The sequence below is a fragment of the Amblyraja radiata genome, chromosome 4, assembly GCF_010909765.2.
Source record: "Amblyraja radiata isolate CabotCenter1 chromosome 4, sAmbRad1.1.pri, whole genome shotgun sequence".
Classification (NCBI taxonomy): Eukaryota; Metazoa; Chordata; class Chondrichthyes; order Rajiformes; family Rajidae; genus Amblyraja; species Amblyraja radiata.
Window position 1 is genome coordinate 72,888,753 of NC_045959.1, and position 24,452 is coordinate 72,913,204.

Below are 24,452 nucleotides of genomic sequence, written 5' to 3' on the forward strand. Positions count from 1 at the left end.
TTTTTTAATTTTGGATTTATTCACCAATTCAGACAATGGCATTAAGGACAATCTTTTGTAAAGTTCCCAGCCCACAAAATTCCAACAGGACATACCAGCAAATAAGTACAAGTAGAACAGTTAGAAGTCCATTTGTCATAGCCTAGACATTTTAGACAAAGTCCCTATCCATCTTATCCACACTGGATTTTGGTTTGAAAATATTTTTTAAATAGTTTCAGTCCAAGAGAAAACAATTAACCCAAAAGTAAATAACCAAAACACATAGCCCATGTGAGCTCTTAACAGTTCGGTATCAATTGTGGTTTATTTTAAAGTCGTTTTTAGCCCATTCTTTGAAATTAATATCTGCACTAAAGTAGGACAGATTTACCTTAACCTTGGCAAATATTTGTGAATTAGCTGTTCACAGTTACATGTCGTACAGGAACTGCAGGGCTTTTTCCATAGTAATGATTTTAATTAACAAAAATCATTACACACCTTAGTTTCGGACGTTGGCTCCCTTTCTTGTGACTATATTCTAAAAATGTTTTTATCTGCCACACAAAATTTCTTTGCTTCCAAATCCAGTCTAACATTCCTTTACATTTTCATATTCGTTCAATTGAAACATAATTTATTTTTGAAAATATTTCAAACGATGGTAAATTGCATCTGTTCAGAGAGGAACCACCTAGTTTCCATGGAAATTTACTTTTTTTTAAAATGCAATTCTGTACAAAAGCCATATTTTTCAGAAATAAATTAAGCATTGTACCAATTGTGACAGTTGGATGGTTCTATTGAATCTCATTATGCTGCTTTGAAAACTATGAAGCATGCTTGCCACTGAAACCTATTTGCATTCTAGAATTATTTGTGTGTTACACAAGCCACGTATTTGGCTGAGATTAATCCATTTTCGTATTTTTTTAAATGTCGGCAAATTCCACATTATACAAAAAGGAAATAAGAGTACACGCCACATCCATCATTACAACTTTGCACAAATCTAACTGGAATATATATCATATAAAGATATCCCTGTGCAGTTTAAAACTTGGAAATGAATATAATCAAATAAAGCCAATAATTATCCGATTCAGAATTGTCTCTTTGACTGGTATATTGGATCATAATTAACAATGCCTAAAAAAAGATGCATTTTTTCAAGTGTGCAAGTACCAATTGTTTTGGTGCTCCTGGCTTCATGCAGTTTTGACTACGACTTGGAAACAGTTGTTCCATTAGAACACTTATTCCTACTGTTTTATATGGATGCCAAATGCTTTAGAGAAAAATATACTTTAAAACTAATCAGAACGTCACACTTATACGAACAAACCATTGGTTATCAAATATGACCTTTATTTGATTTCTATGACAATTTTTGTTGCAGTAAAACACAAATAGCAAGTGACCTTTTGGGAGATTATAGACACTTGCATGTTGTAACTTGTTTCTTCTATATGTTCATACACTCACCAATACCACACTTAGTCAAGATAGAATGAATCTCAGGCTGAACAAAGCAAATAGTACCCGGACAAAGTAAAAACTGGAATGATTGCATTGTAGATAAGCTTTTTAAAATGCTGCCTGCAATTACTGCATTGCTCAGTATAAACTAGCAGACAGCGCAACCTCAACGTAACACCAAGTTACTGTGACAATTACAGAATATAAATTGAGAAAAAAGTGCTAATGTTAAAATGATGGATGACTTGCATCTTATGTAGGTAAGTGAAAGGAAGATTAGGGTCTATCATGATCAGATGCTGGTGCAGCTTCTTAGAAAAAAAATTCTGGCTTTTCATTAGTTGATTGGAGGTAGCATCTTTTCAATGAACTCTTGGACATCAGACATTTCCTGATTTTAAAACAATAGACAAAATTATTTTAATGCAGTCAAAATTGGTTTTTATATATATTAAATAATTAGAATATTGACAAGTTCCCCACAGAAGCAAGGCAAACATCAAACAGAATGCATTTCAAGGGATTAAACCAAGTATAATATAGCCCCTTAGTACAGCAGGCTACTTATTAACCACAGACCCCAACTCTAAACATGATTATCAAAGTACTGTGTTACACCACACCAATGCAAGCCCAAATTCCATTTTGAAACCAAAATGTTCCCATGGAGACACAAGAAATTGCAGATGTCAGAATCTTGAGCAAAACAAAACCTGCCTTCAGCGGCGCTGCAGATCTGCCACAGGCTGTGTGTGCGACTGTGGCGCCTTTGAGGGGGGGGGGGGATAAAAATGCAGGTTTGTATCGCTTGTCGATACAATAATTTATTTATTTATTTTAAATCACTGGACAATTTAATAGCTGGATTAAAGTAAAAAGCGACTTCGAACGCCCTCAACGCCTTCAACGTGCCGGATCGTACCAGGACAAAACAAAGGGTAAGTCGTCTATTTCACATATAATCTTGCTTCTTGGGGTGGCTTTAGTCTACTTTTACGACGCAAGAATGTTATTTAGTCCCCAAACGATTCGGTCATGTCTTTGCCTGCCGATATGGGGTTAAAATTCACGGCAACAACATTCCAATCGGTCGCATTCCAGAAACACACACTCGCAAGATGATTAAAATTCTTTTTTTTTTGGACAATCATGTCATGAATCGTCTATATTTTGTGTAATTGAATATCCATAATCAATATTTTTATACTAAATATCCACAACAGTTTTAGTCACATGTATTGTGCAAAAAATAATAATTTTGATTATATTGAGAGTGGATGTTTCTAGATTAATTTATGGGAATTAAACATTAAATTCCTTCCATTTGGCATATAAGTCAATAACAGTGAGATTTAAAAATCATGTTATGTTGTGAATTCTTGTATGAATGGGATTAGTTTGTTATTTGGATACTTAGGTTATTTAAAAAAAAAAAATAGCCTTAAAAAATGGATAGATGTTTAGATCTAGTAATTGAATTTAGATGGATTAGATGATTAGATTAATTTAATTGATTTGATGAAACTGATGAATATGAATTTTTTGTTGGGTATTTACTATTTGTTTTAGCGTTTAACTTTATCATTTCTACCTTTTTTCTAAAACTGCAAATAATAACTTGTTTCTGTTAATGCTGTTCAGTGTGTTTTTTTTCCTTTACATTTTAAACAGATGTCTCCAAAGAAGAAATGCAAAATTGTCAATACAAATGCCCAGCAAAAGAGACCAATTTAGACAGCATTCGCAGAGATTTTCCGAATTTGGACTACTCCAAATGTGATGATCTACAGGACATTCTTAATGGGAAAGTAGTAGGCAGAAAGGCACGTCATGCGTGGTTTGAAGAGCAAAAACTTGTAGTTTCCAATGCCAAAATGGAAAGGTTGAGAAAAAACAAGGTACAGTTGCTTATTGATTACAATCTGAGGAGTATGATGATGCTACTGATTATGATATGCCCATGTACCAGCTAGCAACTGATCTTCTCCATAAAGACTTGGTCTATTGCTAGAAATTGTAATTTATTTACCTATCTGTGACGGACTTACAGCATATAATACAATACTATTAAAGTTCTGATCTTGAGAATATCACAATTTTGAATTTTTAAGGCAGTCTGGGTGTTTATTAGTATTTCCGTCACAACGGTCAATTTTGTAATTAGCTACAATTAGGCAACTAACTAATTATATGCTTTAATTTCAGGTCATTCAGGTAAGATGTTTCATATTTGTTTCAGAATGCTTCAATCTATAATAACTGAACATTTCATTCAGTTCTCTTAATTTTTAAGAAAGTTATGGGCTTTTGACTGTCTTCGATCACAGCTTTTGTGTTAAGTCAATGGAAAAACAATATGGAACAAGTTGCTAATTTCCGAGTATGAAAATGGCCATAACATTTTTAATACGGAAGATATGAAATTGAATTAGGTATCAAATTAAACTTATTTTTATGCTTTATCTGATGGGATAAATTGCAAACTTGATTTTTAAAATCTCAAAATTTTGTAACATTGCTATAAAATTATGTTTTGGGTCAGAACCTTTCTAACCGTCTTGGCCTTCTGACCTAATTCAAATCTTATGTAAAAGGCATATTGCTTTTACAGAAAGCTTCATAACCAAATAATAGATGTGATATTAAGTAAATAACAAAATGTATATATCCTTAATCCCCAAGGCTTATTTAACAGTTACTATACGTAAATGCCTACGTGTTTTTTTTCTTGGAAATGTCGAGTGCTGATCATGAATCTTTCTAGCTACTCATCATTGCATTTGAATGTGGGCATAATATATGGCACCTCAAAACTACATTTTCTTTTCAAATCATATACCAGTAAATGTAATCAGCTTGGTGAAATTAAGGTCAAATGGGAGGACATAAAAATCATAAATATCACAGAATTCAAAAATAATTCTAATTTCTGCCTGAAATTATGCATTTTAAAGATCAATCTTGCCTTCTTAATAGCTTATCAGATCTATAATTTTTACAGACATATTAAAATGTTGAGACGACCCTTTTACACATCCAACACAACCTACATTTTTCTAAATATATTCAACTTCAACATTAAGATTTTCAATTACTAACCTTGGCACAAGAACCATGTGCCATGCCTGGGTAGGACTTGAAAATGACATTTTCTGGATTGATGAGAGATTTTAATTTTTCTGCAGTAAGATCTCCAAACGATAGAGGCACTAGGGGGTCTATCTCTCCATGACATTGAAGAACATGAATATCCTTGTTTGGACTATTAGCAGCAGCCTTGGGAACAAAAAGACAATAAACTGTTCAATAAGAAAATGGAATAAAGTTGTGTGAAATTATGTAATTTTTGTAGAAATTAAAATTTGAGCAAGTTACTGTGCTGGTTTCCATTCCAAATTGTGCACTCTTAAGGGCCTGTCCCACTTAGGTCATCCATGGTTTGTTGCTGGGAGGGATGCGGATGCGTTTAGTGTTAGTGAGATTGTCTACACAGCTTTTTATGTAAAAAAGTACAATGGAGGTGTAGGTGTCAATGTCCTCGTCCTCAAACAAGTCCCAGTCGGTTCAGTTAAAGCAGTCTGTAATTGCCCAGAAGCTCCCTCAGGCCACACTTGAAGGTCCCTAGCAGCTGGTTCGACCGTATTGATGAGTGGTCAATATGCTGGGGTTAAAAACTGGGAGATGTGGTCAGATTGGCCCAGATGGGGGAGAGGTGATGCTTTGTACCCATGTTTGATGTTGCTATAAACATGGTCCAGTATGTTTTTACCTCATGTGGGGCATTGCACATGTTGATAGGATTTAGGGAGGACAGTCTTTAGTCTTGCTTGGTTGAAATCCCCTGCTACTATAAAGACTCCATCAGGATGCGCGCTCTGTTGTCTGCTAATGGAAGTAAGCAGATAGTCTATGGCTATCAAACTATGCAGTTCTCTCCCCCCTCCCCCCCCCCCCCCCCCCCATCTTTGCACATTCCCAATCCTTTCCGCTCATCACTTTAATTTCATGCTTCATGTATTTTTATGACTGTTGGCCTCACACTTCCCGGGATAAATAAAGTTCTATCGTATCGTATCATTGTACTCCCATTGTTCAATTTAAACCCAAAGCTGCATTGTCATTAAAGCCTCAGGGTTATGATAATTAACATGCCAAGGTGCAATCAAAAGCCAAAATAAATACTACAGTTGAAGAGATTAAGTGAGGAGTATTCTCTCCTCTGGTAGTTGATAGTTCAAATCTTACTTCAGTGACTTGAGCACAAATTCAACATTCCAGATAAACTGAGGCTTTATCAACTTTTGCATCATCATAAAAGAGCTCACTCAAAAGGGGTCAAGCGGTAAGTTACCCTGATATCAGAGTTAAAATTCATTTATCTGAATAAATATTACAGATGACTTGGTTGCTTAGAAAGCAAATGCAATGTCAGCATTTATTTTGAGAGGGCTTGTATACAAAACAGGGATGTAATGCTTAGGCTCTTTCAGGTGCTGGTCAGGCCGCATTTAGAAAATTGAGAACAAATTTGTGACCATACCCGAGGAAGGATGTGCTGGCTCTGGAGGGATCCAGAGGAGGTTTACAAGAATGATCCAGGGCTGCCAACTCTCATGCTTTGAGCGTGAGAATAACGCATTTGGGCAAATTCTCGCGCTCTCACGCTGATCACAAATTTCTCATGCTCCGTCGTGAGAAATTCTGTGATCAATGAAAATTTCAAAACTCATATAAATTGCATGGGCCGTGTGTGTTGGAGAGCCGGGGCTGAGGGAGGGATGGAAGCAGCGGGCGGGGACAGATGCGGAGAGCCGTGGCTGGCGAGTGATTGCGGGGCTGGCGAGTGGCTCGCTGCAGCTCCGGCCATGGAGCAGCCCCAGTGCAAGAGTCCCGGGCCGTCGGAAGTATCGGAAGCGTTGCGCCGCTGCCGTGAGAGTCTCTGTTCCGAAGGGATAGAGAGTCTCAAAGGGAGGGGGAGAGAGAGAGGGAAAGGAGTCAGAGAGACAGTGGGGGGAGTGAGAGAGGGTGAGACGAAGGGGAAGAGAGAGGAGGAAGAGGGGGAAGAGAGAGAGGAGAGGGGGGAGAGAGAGAGATAGGGAGGGAGAGGGGGAGAGTGAGAAGGGGAGAGAGAGGGGAGAGAGGGGAGGGGGAGAGAGGGGAGGGGGGAGAAAGGAAGAGATAGAGGGGGTGGAGGGGGAGGAGAGAAAGAGGTGGTAAAAAGAGGGGGAAGAGGGAGAGAGGGGAGAAAGAGAGAAACGGGGAAAGAGGGAGAGGGGGGCAATGTGAAAGAGATAGAGAGAGGAGAAAGAGAGAGGAGAAAGAGAGGGGAGAAAGAGAGGGGAGAGAGAGGGGAGAGAGAGGGGAGAGAGAGGGGAGAGAGAGGGGAGAGAGAGGGGAGAGAGAGCAAGGGGGAGAGTGAGTTGGGAGGGAGAAATGCTAAGATGTGATTATACACAAACAAACACACAAGAACAGACTTTTAATAGTTAAGTGGGCCAAGTGGGACCTGTTGGGTCCCGTCCCCTCAATGCGCATTTGCGGGCGGAGGCAGCCTGCGGCGTCACACACACACTAACCAACCCCTCACACACACTAACCACCCCCATTGATATTATATTAATATTATTAATTCACTTCTTTTATCCCATCCCCGCCCTAGCCACACGCATAGCCCCCAACTCGCAGGTGCGGCTAGAGGGAGGAGGGGTAGAGAGAGAGAGAGAGGGTCACAGAGAGGGACACAGAGGCATAGAGAGGGGCACATAATAGGTATGTTGCAAAGCGTACCTGAAGCGTCTTTGAAAATCTGCCGCTGCCTGTGTGCGCGATTTTGGCGCCGTTTAGAGGGGGCGGGTTTAAAACGCGATTTTCTCTAGGCTGTTCAAATCGAAGATGTTCAGCCTAGTTAATTATTAACGAAAAATCGCTGGAAGACCCCGTCGCAAACGCTATTATTAGGTTTAAAGGCCTCGTATAATAGTTATAGTAGTTTAAAAATCAATCTCTAAACCCGCGACCGCCAGCAACCGCAGAGTCTCATAAAGCAAATAGCAGAAGTTAGGTTGTATATTTTTACATTAAAAAGGGCTTCTAAAGATCCCTTTATACAAAATTTAATATTGCGAGTAGCTCAATTTGGGCCCATTATATCGCGCAGTATTTTTCTGGGCATTTGGGGCACAAATCTACCGCAATGTGAACGTTCTAAACCAGCGCGTTCCACAGGGACCCACTGGAAAGCTGATTTAAATGGGCATTTATTTACAGCAATTAAACACTGAATTCCTTCCATTTGGTCTATAAATTAATGTAAATGAGATTTAAAAATCATGTTTTATTGTGAATTATTTGTGAATATTATTTGGACATTTAGGCTATTTAAAAATGTTAATAATTTATTAAGAAATGGATAGATGTTTAGATCTAGTAATTGAAGTCTGAAATTAGCTACAATTAGGTAACTAACTAATTATATGCTTTAATTTCAGGTCATCCAAGTAAGATTATTTTATATTTGTTTCAGAATGCTTCAATCTATGATAACTGAAAATTTCATTCAGTTCTCTTAATTTTTAAGAAAGTTATGGGCTTTTGACTGTTCACGATCACAACTTTTTTGTTATGTCCATAGAAAATCAATAGGGAACAAGATGCTCATTTCCGAGTATGAAAATGGCCATAACTTTTTAAATACTTGAGATATGAAAGTGAATTAGGTGTCAAATTAAACTTATTTTTATGCTTTATCTGATGGGATAAATTACAGACTTGATTTTTAAAATCTCAAAATTTTGTAACATTGCTACACATAAGGGGACACAGAGGCAGGATAGCTTGCTGCCTTTTGGAGCTGGTGTTCCGGGTGTCCGCTGCCTTTTGGAGCTGGGGTTACCAATTTTCAGCGTCTTTTGAGCGGGCAGACCTGAACGACGTGACTCGCAGCCCGTGAACACAACGTGCAGCCATCGTGACATCATCACGTCATCAGCCAAAGCCAGCGATTTCATTTTCTAAGTTATTTGAGATTTTTGAGCATATTGATTAATAACTTGAGAAATAATGCATGAATCTTTCAGATAAGGTGATTTTTGACTTCACGGGATAAATCTCTACAGGAATATGTAAAAGATTTACCGTTAGAGCGTCTTTTTTTCGAGAAGATGTGAAAACAAACAAATAAATAAATACACACACACACATCCAAGATCAGAGTTTTATAGTTATAAATAAGGATATGGGTAGATAGATAGATATGGATATATAGATATAGATAAGATACTGAATCTGTGTGTTTACCATCTTGGTTTTAAGATGGCACCTATTTTTGTGTAACGAATACTATGATTTGTAATTATTCTTCAATAATGGACCAGTGACCACAATTGCAATGCCACATGAATTTTCCACATTACATATCACCAATATAGGGCAGACATGAATATAACAGTTGCCAAACCAAATCAACGCATTGCATGTATGGTGTTACCTCTTCAAAATCTGGTCATTGGAGTTTTCACAGTGGAATTGCTTTTTCTTAAAATAAAATATCCACTATTACACCATGTTTAAGCTTTACCGATTTCTCCTTTTTTAATTGTATATATAAGATCTTTGCCATTCATTTCATAATGAACCAAAGGAAAATAATGGCTAGTACCTGCGGAAAAGCTTTCCGAAGTGGAAGCCAACAGCTAAGGCCAATCACACCTCCAAGCCTCTGATGTGTTGTCAGTGCTGTGTACAATGACAGAGCACCTCCCTATAGAATAAATCAAATCAATAATTTACCCATTGTTAAACATTATAACAAATGACTCATTCTGACATTCACTGGCTGAAGTTTCAATTTTCTTTAAAAGGCTCTGTGTATAATTCAATGATCCAACAGTAACAAACGATTAATAGTTGTAAAGAATAAAAATAGGAAATGCTGCTAACATTCAGCAAAGAATGGGCGACTTGTCTAAGGTTGAAGAATACAAGATCAAATCCAGAAGGTGACGATAAGCCCATGTGGCGTTGTTGCTCAAGTTCGCCTTGGGCCTCACAATACCACACGAGGTCACAGTCAGTTTTATTGTTTTTCCGATGTGTATCAGAACTGGCCATTGATCTACGATAATGTCTCAATTTCCCCTCCCCCATTAGTAAGCCTGGCCTGCCGGGCTTGTTCTACAGCACTGCTATTATTGTCTTATAACGAAACAAAATGTGCTTTTAACTGTCAATTAACCCATCTAATCTCATCCTATCAGAGATGGTTCTACCCATCTCCCCCCTTCCACCTCGCCCATCCCCCCCAAAAGTTTTTGTTCTGACACAAGATCTTAAATGCAAAATGTTAACTGTTTTTGTTTTCTTTCCACATTTGCTGCCTGGCTTGTTGAGTGTTTCCAGCATTGTTATTTAACTTTAGTTTTTCAGCATCAGCCGTTTTTGTTTAATACGTTGAAATACAAAATATTTCTAACTTTCATTAGGAATTCGATAGTATAGTCTATGACTCAAACAAACCCCAGGCATTATGTTAGAATAAACAATATAATAAAATTAATTTACCAATACTATCAGAATAAGTACAAGAACCAATTGCTGTATGTTTCCTAATCTTACGTTGTCTAACAATATATTTAATATGCTGATCATACTGCTTATAATGAATATAATTCAGAAAAATTGAAAAACTGCAAAAATAATGGACTAAAAGAATATGTCAACAAAATTCAAACACTTAAGACAGACCACAGGGTCACGAGAGCAAGTTCTGACAGATGTCTTAGCTGGTATATCTGCAATAAATGACTGCAGGGGGTCACTGATCAATGCATAGCAAAATAATTGCAATTACTGCATTTAAAGTTATGGAATAATTCCATTTAAAAAATGAAGGCTCGCTATACATTTCAGTGGTTGTTTTCTACATTGCTTTCTAAAAGAGGTTATCCAAAACATTGTTTCATATTTAGTGACATCCAATCTCTATCTTAAAAGAGACAAAATGAAAACTGACCTGACGTTTTGTGAACATATCTTACCTGAGAAAATCCTCCCAAAATAATTCGATTAGATGGTATCCCATTTCTAACTTCCAGATTTATCATTTCTTTAACTGCAAAACAAAAACAAAATATACATGTTTCATTATTTCATTCAATGTATCAAAAATATGAAGGAATCTGCTTTGTTGCAGTTGCACCTGTTAAATTTAAATTAGAATCATAAAGTGTGAACTTACAAAATTGTATCAACTTTCCCTGCCAACACCCTACCTAAACAATGACCTGGATTGTGATAACCTTGTAAAATCTGCAAATCATGTAAAACTTTGCTTCTCCATTACATTCCAAAATCCCATACCACTAATACAGTCTGAAGATGGGTCTCAACCCGAAAAGTCACTAATTCCTTCTCTCCAGTTACTCCAGCATTTTGTGTCTACCACTAATACATGGTTATCTTTCCAACTTTTTCTGCCCGGGCACTAAAATGTCAGTTTTCTAAAATCACAGATGGATTTCCATTACTCCGACCAGGTGGCTTTATTTCCTCTTAGCCTCGCTTTGTTCATCGATATCACACTACTCCTTGGCCAATGCTTCGTCCCCATTGTCTGCCACTATACTTGCACGCCTTAATTCCTTGAAACTGAAAAGCACAGAAGAATCTAGATGCTGGAAATCTGAAATAATACCAACCTGATGTCTTGACTGTTTTCCTTCTGCAGATGCTGTCTAACTTGCTTAGTACCTCCAACATTACATTTTAACTTATTTCTTATGCTCTCTGATCCTAGCCACGGTTACCTCCACCAATACATGTTTTCCCTACGATACTGCAATTACTTTCAAGTGTTCCAAGTATTCAGTCATGGACACTGTCCATTCTTGCTGGAGATACCCTCGGCAGACCAGATATACTCTGATAGCCAACTCTACATTTCCATCATCTGTCTGTATTCCTCCACTGCCTCTTATCAGATCGAGTAGCATCCACTCAGGCAGAAGAAATCAAAGACAAATCTTTTGACTTTTGAAACTGCACACAAAGTAAAACTGAGGGGGCTTTGAAGCAGCTACAACAAAAATACAAGACTCAAATAGCAAAGACATGCAAGAGAATGCAGTGAGCATAAGTGACTTACTGCTACTATTGAAATAACTACATAATGAGATTCAAAATTTTAAGTTCATTCCTTGGGGTGCAAAGAATTAACAGTTAGATGAGAACAAAAGTGGATATGGCTAGTCTTGGGTCAAGAGTCTCAGCTAAAAGGCCAAGGAAATGGCAGCTTGGATGAACTTTGAGATCCGCACTCTCCTGAAGACCAGACACCGGGCATTGATGTCTGATGATACAGTGGTCTGCAAGAAGTCCAGATACGACCTTGGTAAGGCCATCAAAAAGGCCAAAAGGGACTTCTGCTCCAAGCTGGAGGATGACAGATGTTCGGCAGCTGTGGCGGGGCCTGAATGCAATCACCTCCTACAAGGCGAAACCAGGAGGCAGCTCGAATGTCAGCGTAGCATCACTTCCTGACGAGCTCAATGCGTTTTACGCACACTTTTATAGGGAGAATACTGATGTGCCTTCTCGAGCCCCCATTCGCTGTGATGGTATTTCAGTCACAGAGGCCGACGTCAGAAAATCCTTCAGAGGGGTGAACCCTCGAAAAGCGCCTGGACCTGATGGTATACCCAGTCGTGTTCTAAAAACCTGTGCGGACCAACTGCCTGGAGTTTTTACGGACATTTTCAACCTCTCACTACTGAGGTCTGAGGTTCCCACCTGCTTTAAAAGGGCATCAATAATACCGGTGCCCAAGAAGAGCAAGGTGATGTGCCTCAACGATTATCGACCAGTGGCACTAATGTCGGTGGTGATGAAGTACTTTGAGAGGTTGATCATGGTGCAAATCAACTCCTACCTCGACAAAAATCTGGACCCACTGCAGTTCGCTTACCGCCACAACAGATCAACGGTGGATGCGATCTCGCTGGCTCTCCACTCCGCTCTGGACCACTTGGACAACAAAAACTCATATGACAGGCTGTTATTCATGGATTACAGCTCGGCATTTAAAACAATCATCCCCTCCAAGCTGGTTACCAAACTCGCAGAACTGGGTCTCTGCGCATCTCTCTGCAATTGGATCCTCGACTTCCTCATTCACAGACCACAGACTGTTCGAATTGGTGGAAAGGTGTCAGCCTCTATAACAATCAGCACAGGAGCACCTCAAGGCTGCGTGCTCAGCCCCCTGCTGTACTCACTCTACACTCATGACTGCGTAGCTGGTCAGAGTGCGAACTCCATCACCAAGTTCGCTGACGACACCTCTGTTGTGGGACATATCACTGATGGGGACGAGTCAGAGTATAGAAGAGAGATCGACCGACTGACCAAATGGTGCCAGCACAATAACCTGGCCCTCAACACCAGCAAAACCAAGGAACTGATTGTGGACTTTGGAAGAGGTAGGATGGGGACCCACAGTCCCGTTTATATCCATGGGTCGATGGTGGAAAGGGTCAAGAACTTCAAAGTCCTGGGCGTGCACATCTCTGAAGATCTCTCCTGGTCCAAGAACACTGATGCAATCATAAAGAAATCACATAAGCGCCTCTACTTCCTGAGAAGATTACGGAGAGTCGGTATGTCAAGGAAGGCTCTCTCTAACTTCTACAGGCGCACAGTAGAGAGCATGCTGACCGGTTGCATCGTGGCTTGGTTTGGCAACCTGAGCGACCAGGAGCGGAAAAGACTACAAAAAGTAGTAAACACTGCCCAGTCCATCATCGGCTCTGACCTCCCTACCATCGAGGGGATCTATCGCAGTCGTTGCCTCAAAAAGGCTGGCAGCATCAAGGACCCACACCATCCTGGCCACACGCTCATCTCCCCGCTACCTTCAGGTAGAAGGTACAGGAGCCTGAAGACTGCAACGTCCTGGTTCAAAAACAGCTTCTTCCCCACAGTCATTGGGCTATTGAACTCAACTCAAAACAAAACTCTGAACATCAATAGCCCATTATCTGTTTATTTGCACTTTATCTGTTTTATTTATTCATGTGTGTATATATTTATACAATGGTATATGGACACACTGATCTGTACTAATTTGGGGTGCAAAATAATGCGCAATATTCTTTTAAAATATTTTTAATACCTATTTCTTATTTTCTTTACTGATCTTGTGTATATGTGAGTCAATGGCTGTTGTGTTTTGTTCTTTTTAAATCTTTTATCCCGTGTCTTCTATGTAAGCACCGAAGGAGATGCAATGGAATTTCGTTGTACAATTGTTGTGCAATGACAATAAACGTATTCTATTCTATTCTATTAAATATACCCAAGCATTAAGCCAAGCAGACTGATGAATTTAGCATAAAAATGAGGCAGAAAGCATTAATTACAATTTGTCGTATTGGATTTGGGGTTTATCAATAATAACTCTCCTGGAGTTTATATTATTGGTGAAGTTTACACCTATTAGTATGTATGCTAACCCCAAAGTTATAAATAGTGTCAAGAAAAAACATTCAAGACAGATATTTCAATTCAAGGCTCTAAGACAAATGCTGTTATTAATGCTTTCATACCCAGGGCAGCGATGCGGAATGTTGGAACTCTATAGTTCAAGAGAAGCTCATTTAGCATATTTGTTAATTTCAGAAAGTAAATCCTATTCATTTGTGCACAAATAGTCCTGAAAATGGAACAAATACTTTACACAAACATAAATGGTCCTTGTGAAAATCAATTATTTTTCCACAGAAGAATTCATGTATAAAAGAAAACATGAGAGGTAGGGCAGTAGAGCAAGGGAAGATGATTTGGTTATTAGATGGCTGAAACTCTACGTGACGATAATTATTTAGCAACAAAGTAAATTATTGTATTAATTAGGCAATGCTAATTAGGCATTCCTCTCTCACCATTATCAGCAGCCTTCCTGATGCCTCCCTCATCTTCATGAGAATCCACAGTTAGTCCAAAGATATCAAACCTATGGAAAGAAAACATTTAATAGATGAAAAACTGGATTTTGCTTAAGGTATCAGTCTTAGAATACTGCTCAGAAAGTAAAGAATGTTCACAAGAAAACATTGAGTATAAGAGCTGGGGCATCATGTATAAAATATTGGTTTGAGTGCAGAGAGTTTTGTGTACAGTATAGTCACACTAGAGGAAGTATGACAGCAATAAAGAGAAGGCGCAGAAGAAATCTACTTGAACCTTGCCTGGAGGGTTGTAAGTATAAAGATTGGATAGGTTGGGTTTAATCTCACTACAGCCTTGGAGGCTGAGGGTTGACCTTATGAAGGTTCAGAAAATTATGGTTATAGATAGAATTGAGAGTCAAAATCAATGATACTAGAGCAAGAGCAAGATGGTCCACTCGACAAAAAAGCCGTAGTAGGTCATGGGTAATTTTTTGCGCCATCTTGGAAACCGGCTTTGCAATTATCGTCATGCTCTGGTATCGTCGCCTGCAAGTACAGAGTACGCAGCGCTACGTTGATCACGCCAGCGCCGCACATTAATGTTATATTTAGGCACATTAATGGGGGGGGGGGCTCCCATTGTAATCATTTTTGTTTATACACGTCTGCAGCCGTGATTAAGCAATTCGAGTCAGCATGCACCATAGCAACAGCATTCCTAGCTCCATGTATTTACCGCGTTATCTCCGAGGAAGTAATTTATCCTAAGTTTGGACTATGCAATTAATTTAATTCATTGTGCAAATTTTTTGAATGGGACTGCAGTGAAAAATGCATGCACTCTTGGAGCGAAAATGTGGGAAGTTTCCCCGATCTGTCCTTGGGTGCTTGCATTCACTCATTAACTTTTATTCACGTATTAAAAAGTAATTAAGAGGCAAGTAATTTGTTTAGATATTGCACACATTAAGTAACGAAATGGACAATTGTGAAAATGAACACTGAATAAGTTCTTATCTACTTCTCATTTAAGATTGAGAATATATAATGTAGATATATTTAATTTTGTGATTCAAACAATAAATGGAAAAATGCAATTTAAATTTTAAAACTTCCTCAAGCATAATTTAGACATTTAACTGATTTAATGGGACGTCAAAAAAATCAAGATCATGATATATGTTAATTTCAAAACTAAACTATGGTAGCAATACACATTATTCATGTCTAAAGCTAGCACATCTGTATCAGCGTATACAATGTATACACTACATTTTATTACACTAATATAGAATGAAAAGAATAAAAGTCTGAAGAAGGGTTTCGGCTATTTCTTTCGCTCCATAGATGCTGCTGCACCCGCTGAGTTTCTCCAGCATTTTTGTCTACCAAAAAAATATCTTGGCATGTGTTCACAATATTAGGATTTCATAGAGGGAGAGAGAGAGAGATTGAAAGAAAAGGGTTGCTCTACAAATAGAGGAAATCACTAGAAAGAAACTAGAGAAATATATAAAGAAAACTGGCAGGGAACATAAAAACTGACTGCAAAAGTTTTTATAGATATGTGAAAAGAAAGAGATTAGTTAAAACAAATGTAGGTCCCTTGCAATCAGAAACAGGTGAGTTGATCATGGGGAACAAGGATATGGCGGACCAATTGAATAACTACTTTGGTTCCGTCTTCACTAAGGAAGACATAAATAATCTGCCGGAAATAGCAGGGGACCGCGGGTCAAAGGAGTTGGAGGAATTGAGTGAAATCCAGGTTAGCCGGGAAGTGGTGTTGGGTAAATTGAATGGATTAAAGGCCGATAAATCCCCAGGGCCAGATAGGCTGCATCCCAGAGTACTTAAGGAAGTAGCTCCAGAAATAGTGGATGCATTAGTAATAATCTTTCAAAACTCTTTAGATTCTGGAGTAGTTCCTGAGGATTGGCGGGTAGCAAACGTAACCCCACTTTTTAAGAAGGGAGGGAGAGAGAAAATGGGGAATTACAGACCAGTTAGTCTAACATCAGTAGTGGGGAAACTGCTAGAGTCAGTTATTAAAGATGGGATAGCAGCACATTTGGAAAGTGGTGAAATCATTGGACAAAGTCAGCATGGATTTACAAAAGGTAAATCATGTCTGACGAATCTTATAGAATTTTTCGAGGATGTAACTAGTAGCGTGGATAGGGGAGAACCAGTGGATGTGGTGTATCTGGACTTCCAGAAGGCTTTCGACAAGGTCCCACATAAGAGATTAGTATACAAACTTAAAGCACACGGCATTGGGGGTTCAGTATTGATGTGGATAGAGAACTGGCTTGCAAACAGGAAGCAAAGAGTAGGAGTAAACGGGTCCTTTTCACAATGGCAGGCAGTGACTAGTGGGGTACCGCAAGGCTCAGTGCTGGGACCCCAGCTATTTACAATATATATTAATGATCTGGATGAGGGAATTGAAGGCAATATCTCCAAGTTTGCGGATGACACTAAGCTGGGGGGCAGTGTTAGCTGTGAGGAGGATGCTAGGAGACTGCAAGGTGACTTGGATAGGCTGGGTGAGTGGGCAAATATTTGGCAGATGCAGTATAATGTGGATAAATGTGAGGTTATCCATTTTGGTGGCAAAAACAGGAAAGCAGACTATTATCTAAATGGTGGCCGACTAGGAAAAGGGGAGATGCAGCGAGACCTGGGTGTCATGGTACACCAGTCATTGAAAGTAGGCATGCAGGTGCAGCAGGCAGTGAAGAAAGCGAATGGTATGTTAGCTTTCATAGCAAAAGGATTTGAGTATAGGAGCAGGGAGGTTCTACTGCAGTTGTACAGGGTCTTGGTGAGACCACACCTGGAGTATTGCGTACAGTTTTGGTCTCCAAATCTGAGGAAGGACATTATTGCCATAGAGGGAGTGCAGAGAAGGTTCACCAGACTGATTCCTGGGATGTCAGGACTGTCTTATGAAAAAAGACTGGATAGACTTGGTTTATACTCTAGAATTTAGGAGATTGAGAGGGGATCTTATAGAAACTTACAAAATTCTTAAGGGGTTGGACAGGCTAGATGCAGGAAGATTGCTCCCGATGTTGGGGAAGTCCAGGACAAGGGGTCACAGCTTAAGGATAAGGGGGAAATCCTTTAAAACCGAGATGAGAAGAACTTTTTTCACACAGAGAGTGGTGAATCTCTGGAACTCTCTGCCACAGAGGGTAGTCGAGGCCAGTTCATTGGCTATATTTAAGAGGGAGTTAGATGTGGCCCTTGTGGCTAAGGGGATCAGAGTGTATGGAGAGAAGGCAGGTACGGGATACTGAGTTGGATGATCAGCCATGATCATATTGAATGGCGGTGCAGGCTCGAAGGGCCGAATGGCCTACTCCTGCACCTAATTTCTATGTTTCTATGTTTCTATATATGTGTGCGTGTGCGTGTGCATGTGTGTGTGTGTGTGTGTGTGTATTTATATACGTATATATCACCAATATATGTGTGTTTTTACAATACTAGGTACAAAAAGTGTGACATCATTCATAAAACTGAGGTTCACAAATAATTTTTTTCAACATAGAAACATAGAAAATAGCTGTAGGAGGAGGCCATTCGGCACTTTGAGCCAGCACCGCCATTCATTGTGATCATGGATGATCGTCCCCTATCAATAACCCGTGCCCCAAATGATTCAGATGAATCAAAAACCCTCACAGCGGCAGTACATGACAGGGAGATAGTTCATGAAGTTTGAGAAAATTTCATTAATGAACAAAATTCCTTGTTTAACAAGTGTTCCTATGTGTTTTTTACACTTTGCTTGGTGTCTACCACAGCAACCGTTACATGAAATTTAGAAAGTTATTTTTCTCTAAAGCATGATAGCTGATTTCTTCACTTTTGCTGTTTTTCAACATACAAATGTACTTTCTTGTTATAAACATGGAGTCTGTGACCAAACGAGCAATATTCCTGTTATCTACTGAAACGTGTGTTACAGGCGTTACACAGTGTCCAAGGGTGGACACCAAAATGAAAGTAGCTCCTGTTTCTTCCAGTATTTCTTTCTCATGTTTTGAATAAACTTTATGGAAATAATTGTCGATACATAAAAAGAGACTGCAGGTACATAAATTGCAGCTACTGCAAAATGTTGGTGTTACGCGTGTGATGGTGGACACAAAAAATATTCATTAATTTTGGATTGCAGCAGCTTTTACAGAATCTTGATATTAAGGTTACTTTCTTCTCATAATTTAATTATCTATTGTGTTCTTCAAACTAGAACATTTTCAATCTCCTTGGGAAGTTCTTTGATCTTAATTTACCACCATGGTGTAACGAGCGCACCCCCAGAAATGAGGACAGCACAAAGCTGGTGGGGGGGGGGGGGCAGAAAAACAACTCCAGGACTGTTTGGAGTCTGTAGACTGGGCAATGTTCAAGGACTCGGCAACAGACTTGAACGAATACGCCACAGTCGTTACAGACTTCATAAAGAAATGTGTGGAGGACTGAATCCCTACAAAAACCTTCAGAGTGTTTCCCAATCAGAAACCTTGGATGAACTTTGAGATCAGCACTCTTCTAAAGTCCAGACACAGGGCATTCATGTCCGATGATACAGTGGCCTACATGAAGTCCAGATACGACCTTGGTAAGGCCATCAAAAAGGCCAAAAGGGACTTCTGCTCCAAACTGGAGGATGAGACAGATGTTCGGCAGCTGTGGCGGGGCCTGAATGCAATCACCTCCTACAAGGCGAAACCAGGAGGCAGCTCGAATGTCGGTGAAACATCACTCCCTGACGAGCTCAATGCGTTTTACACACGCTTTGACAGGGAGAATACTGATGTGCCTTCCCGATCCCCCATTCGCTGTGATGGCATTTCAGTCTCAGTCACAGAGGCCGACGTCAGGAAATCCTTCAGAGGGGTGAACCCCCGAAAAGCACCTGGTCCTGATGGTATACCCGGTCGTGTTCTAAAAACCTGTGCGGACCAACTGGCGGGAGTTTTTACGGACATTTTCAACCTCTCACTTCTGAGGTCTGAGGTCCCCACCTGCACTAAAAGGGCATCAATTATACCGGTGCCCAAGAAGAGTAAGGTGACGTGCCTCAATGACTATCGACCAGTGGCACTAACGCCGGTGGTGATGAAGTGCTTTGAGAGGCTGATCATGGAGCAAATCAACTCCTACCTCGACAAAAACCTGGACCCACTGCAGTTCGCTTACCGCCACAACAGATCAACGGTGGATGCGATCTCGCTGGCCCTCCACTCCGCACTGGACCACTTGGACAACAAAAACTCATATGTCAGGCTGTTATTCATCGATTACAGCTCGGCATTCAACACAATCATCCCCTCCAAACTGGTTACCAAACTCGCAGAACTGGGTCTCTGCGCATCCCTCTGCAACTGGAGCCTCGACTTCCTCATCCACAGACCACAGTCTGTTCGTATTGGTGGAAATGTGTCAGCCTCGATAACAATCAGCACGGGAGCACCTCAAGGCTGCGTGCTCAGCCCCCTGCTGTACTCACGCTATACCCATGACTGCGTAGCCAACCACAGTGCGAACTCCATCATCAAGTTCGCTGACGACACCACTGTTGTGGGACGTATCACTGATGGGGATGAGTCAGAGTACAGAAGAGAGATCGAGCAACTGTCCATATGGTGCCAGCGCAATAACCTGGCCCTCAACACCAGCAAAATCAAGGAACTGATTGTGGACTTTGGAAGGAGTAGGAGGGGGACCCACAGCCCCATTTATATCAACGGGTCGATGGTTGAAAGGGTCAAGAACTTCAAATTCCTGGGCGTGCACATCTCTGAAGATCTTTCCTGGTCCGAGAACACTAACGCAATTATCAAAAAAGCTCATCAGCGCCTCTACTTCCTGAGAAGATTACGGAGAGTCGGTTTGTCAAGGAAGACTCTAACTTCTACAGGTGCACAGTAGAGAGCATGCTGACCGGTTGCATCGTGGCTTGGTTCGGCAATTTGAGCGCCCTGGAGAGGAAAATACTACAAAAAGTAGTAAACACTGCCCAGTCCATCATCGGCTCTGACCTTCCTTCCATCGAGGGGATTTATCGCAGTCGCTGCCTTAAAAAGGCTGGCAGTATCATCAAAGACCCACACAATCCTGGCCACACACTCATCTCCCTGCTACCTTCAGGTAGAAGGTACAGGAGCCTGAAGACTGCAACAACCAGGTTCAGGAATAGCTACTTCCCCACAGCCATCAGGCTATTAAACCTGGCTCGGACAAAACTGATTATTAATAACCACTTTCTGCTATTTGCACTTTATCAGTTTATTTATTCATGTGTGTATATATTTATATCATGGTATATGGACACATTTATCTGTTTTGTAGTAAATGCCTACTATTTTCTGTGTGCTTAAGCAAAGCAAGAATTTCATTGTCCTATACAGGGACACATGACAATAAACTCACTTGAACTTGAACTTGGTTACTGTAAAATAGGGTGGACACCAAGAGTAACCACCGTTACACTCTTTGAAATATGGTCATTCAGAGCACTTAATGCCAAATTCATCAAAAGTTTAGCTTATTACTGTGAAACATGCATCTCTGCAAAGCAACAAACTTGAAAATGTTTTGGATTATAATGAAATTAACGCAGAAATTGCGTCTATTTCATTGTGTCATGTCACATTTTTTGTGAGCTAAAAATTGATATTTTTGAGATACAAACTGGTTGAATCAGGGATTCCTAACTTGATTTTATCTCTATTATCTCGTGCACATTTGAGTAACAATCCCTGAAGAAATTAACACCATACTACTTGTAACAGCGATATGACATTTTTAATGTTCTGTGCTGAAATCTCTCCAGCATTGTAAAAATACACATATATTTATCATACATATAAATATATATATTATGGTTTGTATACATCATGTGAGAAATAAGATAGAGAAATAGAGCATTGCTTTAAATCAAAGTTGCTTCTGATCCATGAGAGGCACGGGAATGTAGATGCTCCCACCTCCATGAGTCTCGGGCAGATGGGGCTCGTCAGCCTGGGAAGGTAGTCCATCTAGGAGAGGGAAAACTCCAATTTAAAACCTCCACTGCTTTGTGGCCATATCCAGTCATGGAAAAGGCTCCAGGAGTAAACCTCAAGAAAAATCTGGAGTCGGAGTCCCTAAGGCAGTAGTTCATCGTTGTCTACAACCTCGCTCTGGCAGCTCCTGTGACGGCACTGGTGCCAAACTGTAACTGCCCTGCCCTGCTTACATCCGACTACACATCACCTGCAAACCTACACCTACAACCTGGAGAGGACATTCCAGCTTCGCCTGCGGTGTCGACACAACACGGGGAGCAACAGTTACCGGTTACAAGTCATCCCTAGATTGGCGTAAAGCGAGGCGCCAGGGGTTGCTCCTGATGGCAGGAGGGATTTTCGGAACACAGTGGACAGCTACCGCCCGCCTCAAGCTGGGCAGCCCCCAGTCAATAAGGTGCTGTCCCGCCATGGTCTACTATCCTCATGGGTGCACGGGGATTAGGAACCATCCGAACAGCAGGTCGCAACCTTCTCACCTACCAACAAAAGAACACATCAAAAGAGACCAGCTCTAAAACTGAGAACTTGGAAACATAGAAACATAGAAATTAGGTGCAGGAGTAGGCCATTCGGCCCTTCGAGCCTGCACCGCCATTCAATATGATCATGGCTGATCATCCAACTCAGTATCCCATACCTGCCTTCTCTCCATACCCTCTGATCCCCTTAGCCACAAGGGCCACATCTAACTCCCTCTTAAATATAGCCAATGAACTGGCCTCGACTACCCTCTGTGGCAGAGAGTTCCAGAGATTCACCACTCTCTGTGTGAAAAATTTCTTCTCATCTCGGTTTTAAAGGATTTCCCCCTTATCCTTAAACTGTGACCCCTTGTCCTGGACTTCCCCAACATCGGGAGCAATCTTCCTGCATCTAGCCTGTCCAACCCCTTAAGAATTTTGTAAGTTTCTATAAGATCCCCTCTCAATCTCCTAAATTCTAGAGAGTATAAACCAAGTCTATCCAGTCTTTCTTCATAAGACAGTCCTGACATCCCAGGAATCAGTCTGGTGAACCTTCTCTGCACTCCCTCTATGGCAATAATGTCCTTCCTCAGATTTGGAGACCAAAACTGTACGCAATACTCCAGGTGTGGTCTCACCAAGACCCTGTACAACTGCAGTAGAACCTCCCTGCTCCTATACTCAAATCCTTTTGCTATGAAAGCTAACATACCATTCACTTTCTTCACTGCCTGCTGCACCTGCATGCCTACTTTCAATGACTGGTGTACCATGACACCCAGGTCTCGCTGCATCTCCCCTTTTCCTAATCGGCCACCATTTAGATAATAGTCTGCTTTCCTGTTTTTGCCACCAAAATGGATAACCTCACATTTATCCACATTATACTGCATCAGCCAAACATTTGCCCACTCACCCAGCCTATCCAAGTCACCTTGCAGTCTCCTAGCATCCTCCTCACAGCTAACCCTGCCCCCCAGCTTAGTGTCATCCGCAAACTTGGAGATATTGCCTTCAATTCCCTCATCCAGATCATTAATATATATTGTAAATAGCTGGGGTCCCAGCACTGAGCCTTGCGGTACCCCACTAGTCACTGCCTGCCATTGTGAAAAGGACCCGTTTACTCCTACTCTTTGCTTCCTGTTTGCCAGCCAGTTCTCTATCCACATCAATACTGAACCCCCAATGCCGTGGAATGTCCGGACAATGATGACCGGCCTCCCTGAAAACCTACAGGACTTCTCTCTACAAGAACATGGGCGAGAGAAGCGACTGCAACAACTACAGAGGCATCTCCCTCCTCAACATTGTCGGCAAGGTCTTTGCTCGGGTCATCTTGATCCACCTGCAGAAGCTGGCAGAACATGTCTACCCAGAGTCACAGTGCGGTTTCCGAGCTGGAAGGTCAACAGTGGACATGGTCTTTGTTATGTATTCGGGATGCTTAGCACACTTGAATAAAGGCTCAGACACGGGAGTAATCTTACAAGCTTCTTTACTACAGGACGCCACCTTGAGTCTCCCGCACATGCGTGCTTGCACAACATATGACAAGACACTCATTACATATGCTAATTACATATGCTAATTATCACATACCTAACACTCCTCCCCCTTTAACTTGGAGGCAGGTAATACCATTTCTATTACATACACCGCACTCCTCCCCTTTTAAGTCCATTTCACCTGTATGGTATATGCTCTTTTCCTACCCATCATTGAATAATACACTGTTACACAATGGTATTATACTTAAACCAAATACATTACCCCTTGCTTTATGAGTTCTCATTTTCTAGTTTATGTATTTGTTTTGTTTTCCTCTTTGTAGGTGGGATCTGACCCATGGCTGTAAGTTTCCATTTTCTAGCAGCTTCCTCTGCTGTCCAGTTTCCCTTCTCTGATTAATTATCTGCTCTTGGTGTTTCATGAGATTCTGCAATGCCTAACCCTTTGTCCATTGCTCAGTGAAGGAGGCTCCATGCTGGATTATACTGAAGTGTCCTAATTGCAATCGGTCCTGCCTACTTTTGTCTTGACCGACCAGCCTCCCTTCTTTATACTTTTCTATTAGCAGCTTCTACTCATTGTCACACATTTATTCAACCTTTCCTTGCATCGTTCAAGCCTTTTCTGTTGTTCATCTACTCGTCTTCTTAAATCACCTTTCTGTTTCTTTATCAAGAAGTAGGATCTATATTGTCTTTGCAATACAACACTGGCTTTCCTATATTGTTTAAGCCTTTTGTATCGTTTAAGCCTTTTCTGTTGTTTATCTATTTGTCCACTTAACTCTTTCCGATACCAACTCATATGGAGTACTGACTGCACTTTTACAGCAGCTCTCTTTTGCTTAACCCCCTGCCTAACCATCATACTCTTGTAGGCAGTCTGAATGGTAATAGTTGCATCCCTCATTGACTGATACTGCACAAACTGGGAATGCCCTATATTGCATGCTTTGTACCATCTCTGGATCGAAATGACTG

At 40.6% G+C, this 24,452-nt stretch overlaps 1 protein-coding gene across 1 annotated transcript in view; it reads right to left on the reverse strand.

Annotated features, from left to right (window-relative positions):
* lypla1 (lysophospholipase 1) overlaps window positions 1-24,452 on the reverse strand; it is a 51,512-nt gene continuing 27,060 nt past the window's right edge. The window contains exons 5-9 of the mRNA XM_033019735.1: window positions 14,397-14,467; window positions 10,497-10,570; window positions 9,119-9,220; window positions 4,561-4,737; window positions 1-1,852 (exon numbers count right to left, since the gene is read on the reverse strand). Coding sequence (XP_032875626.1) covers window positions 1,799-1,852; window positions 4,561-4,737; window positions 9,119-9,220; window positions 10,497-10,570; window positions 14,397-14,467 — 478 coding nt within the window. The 3' untranslated portion in view covers window positions 1-1,798. The remainder of the gene's footprint in view (window positions 1,853-4,560; window positions 4,738-9,118; window positions 9,221-10,496; window positions 10,571-14,396; window positions 14,468-24,452) is intronic.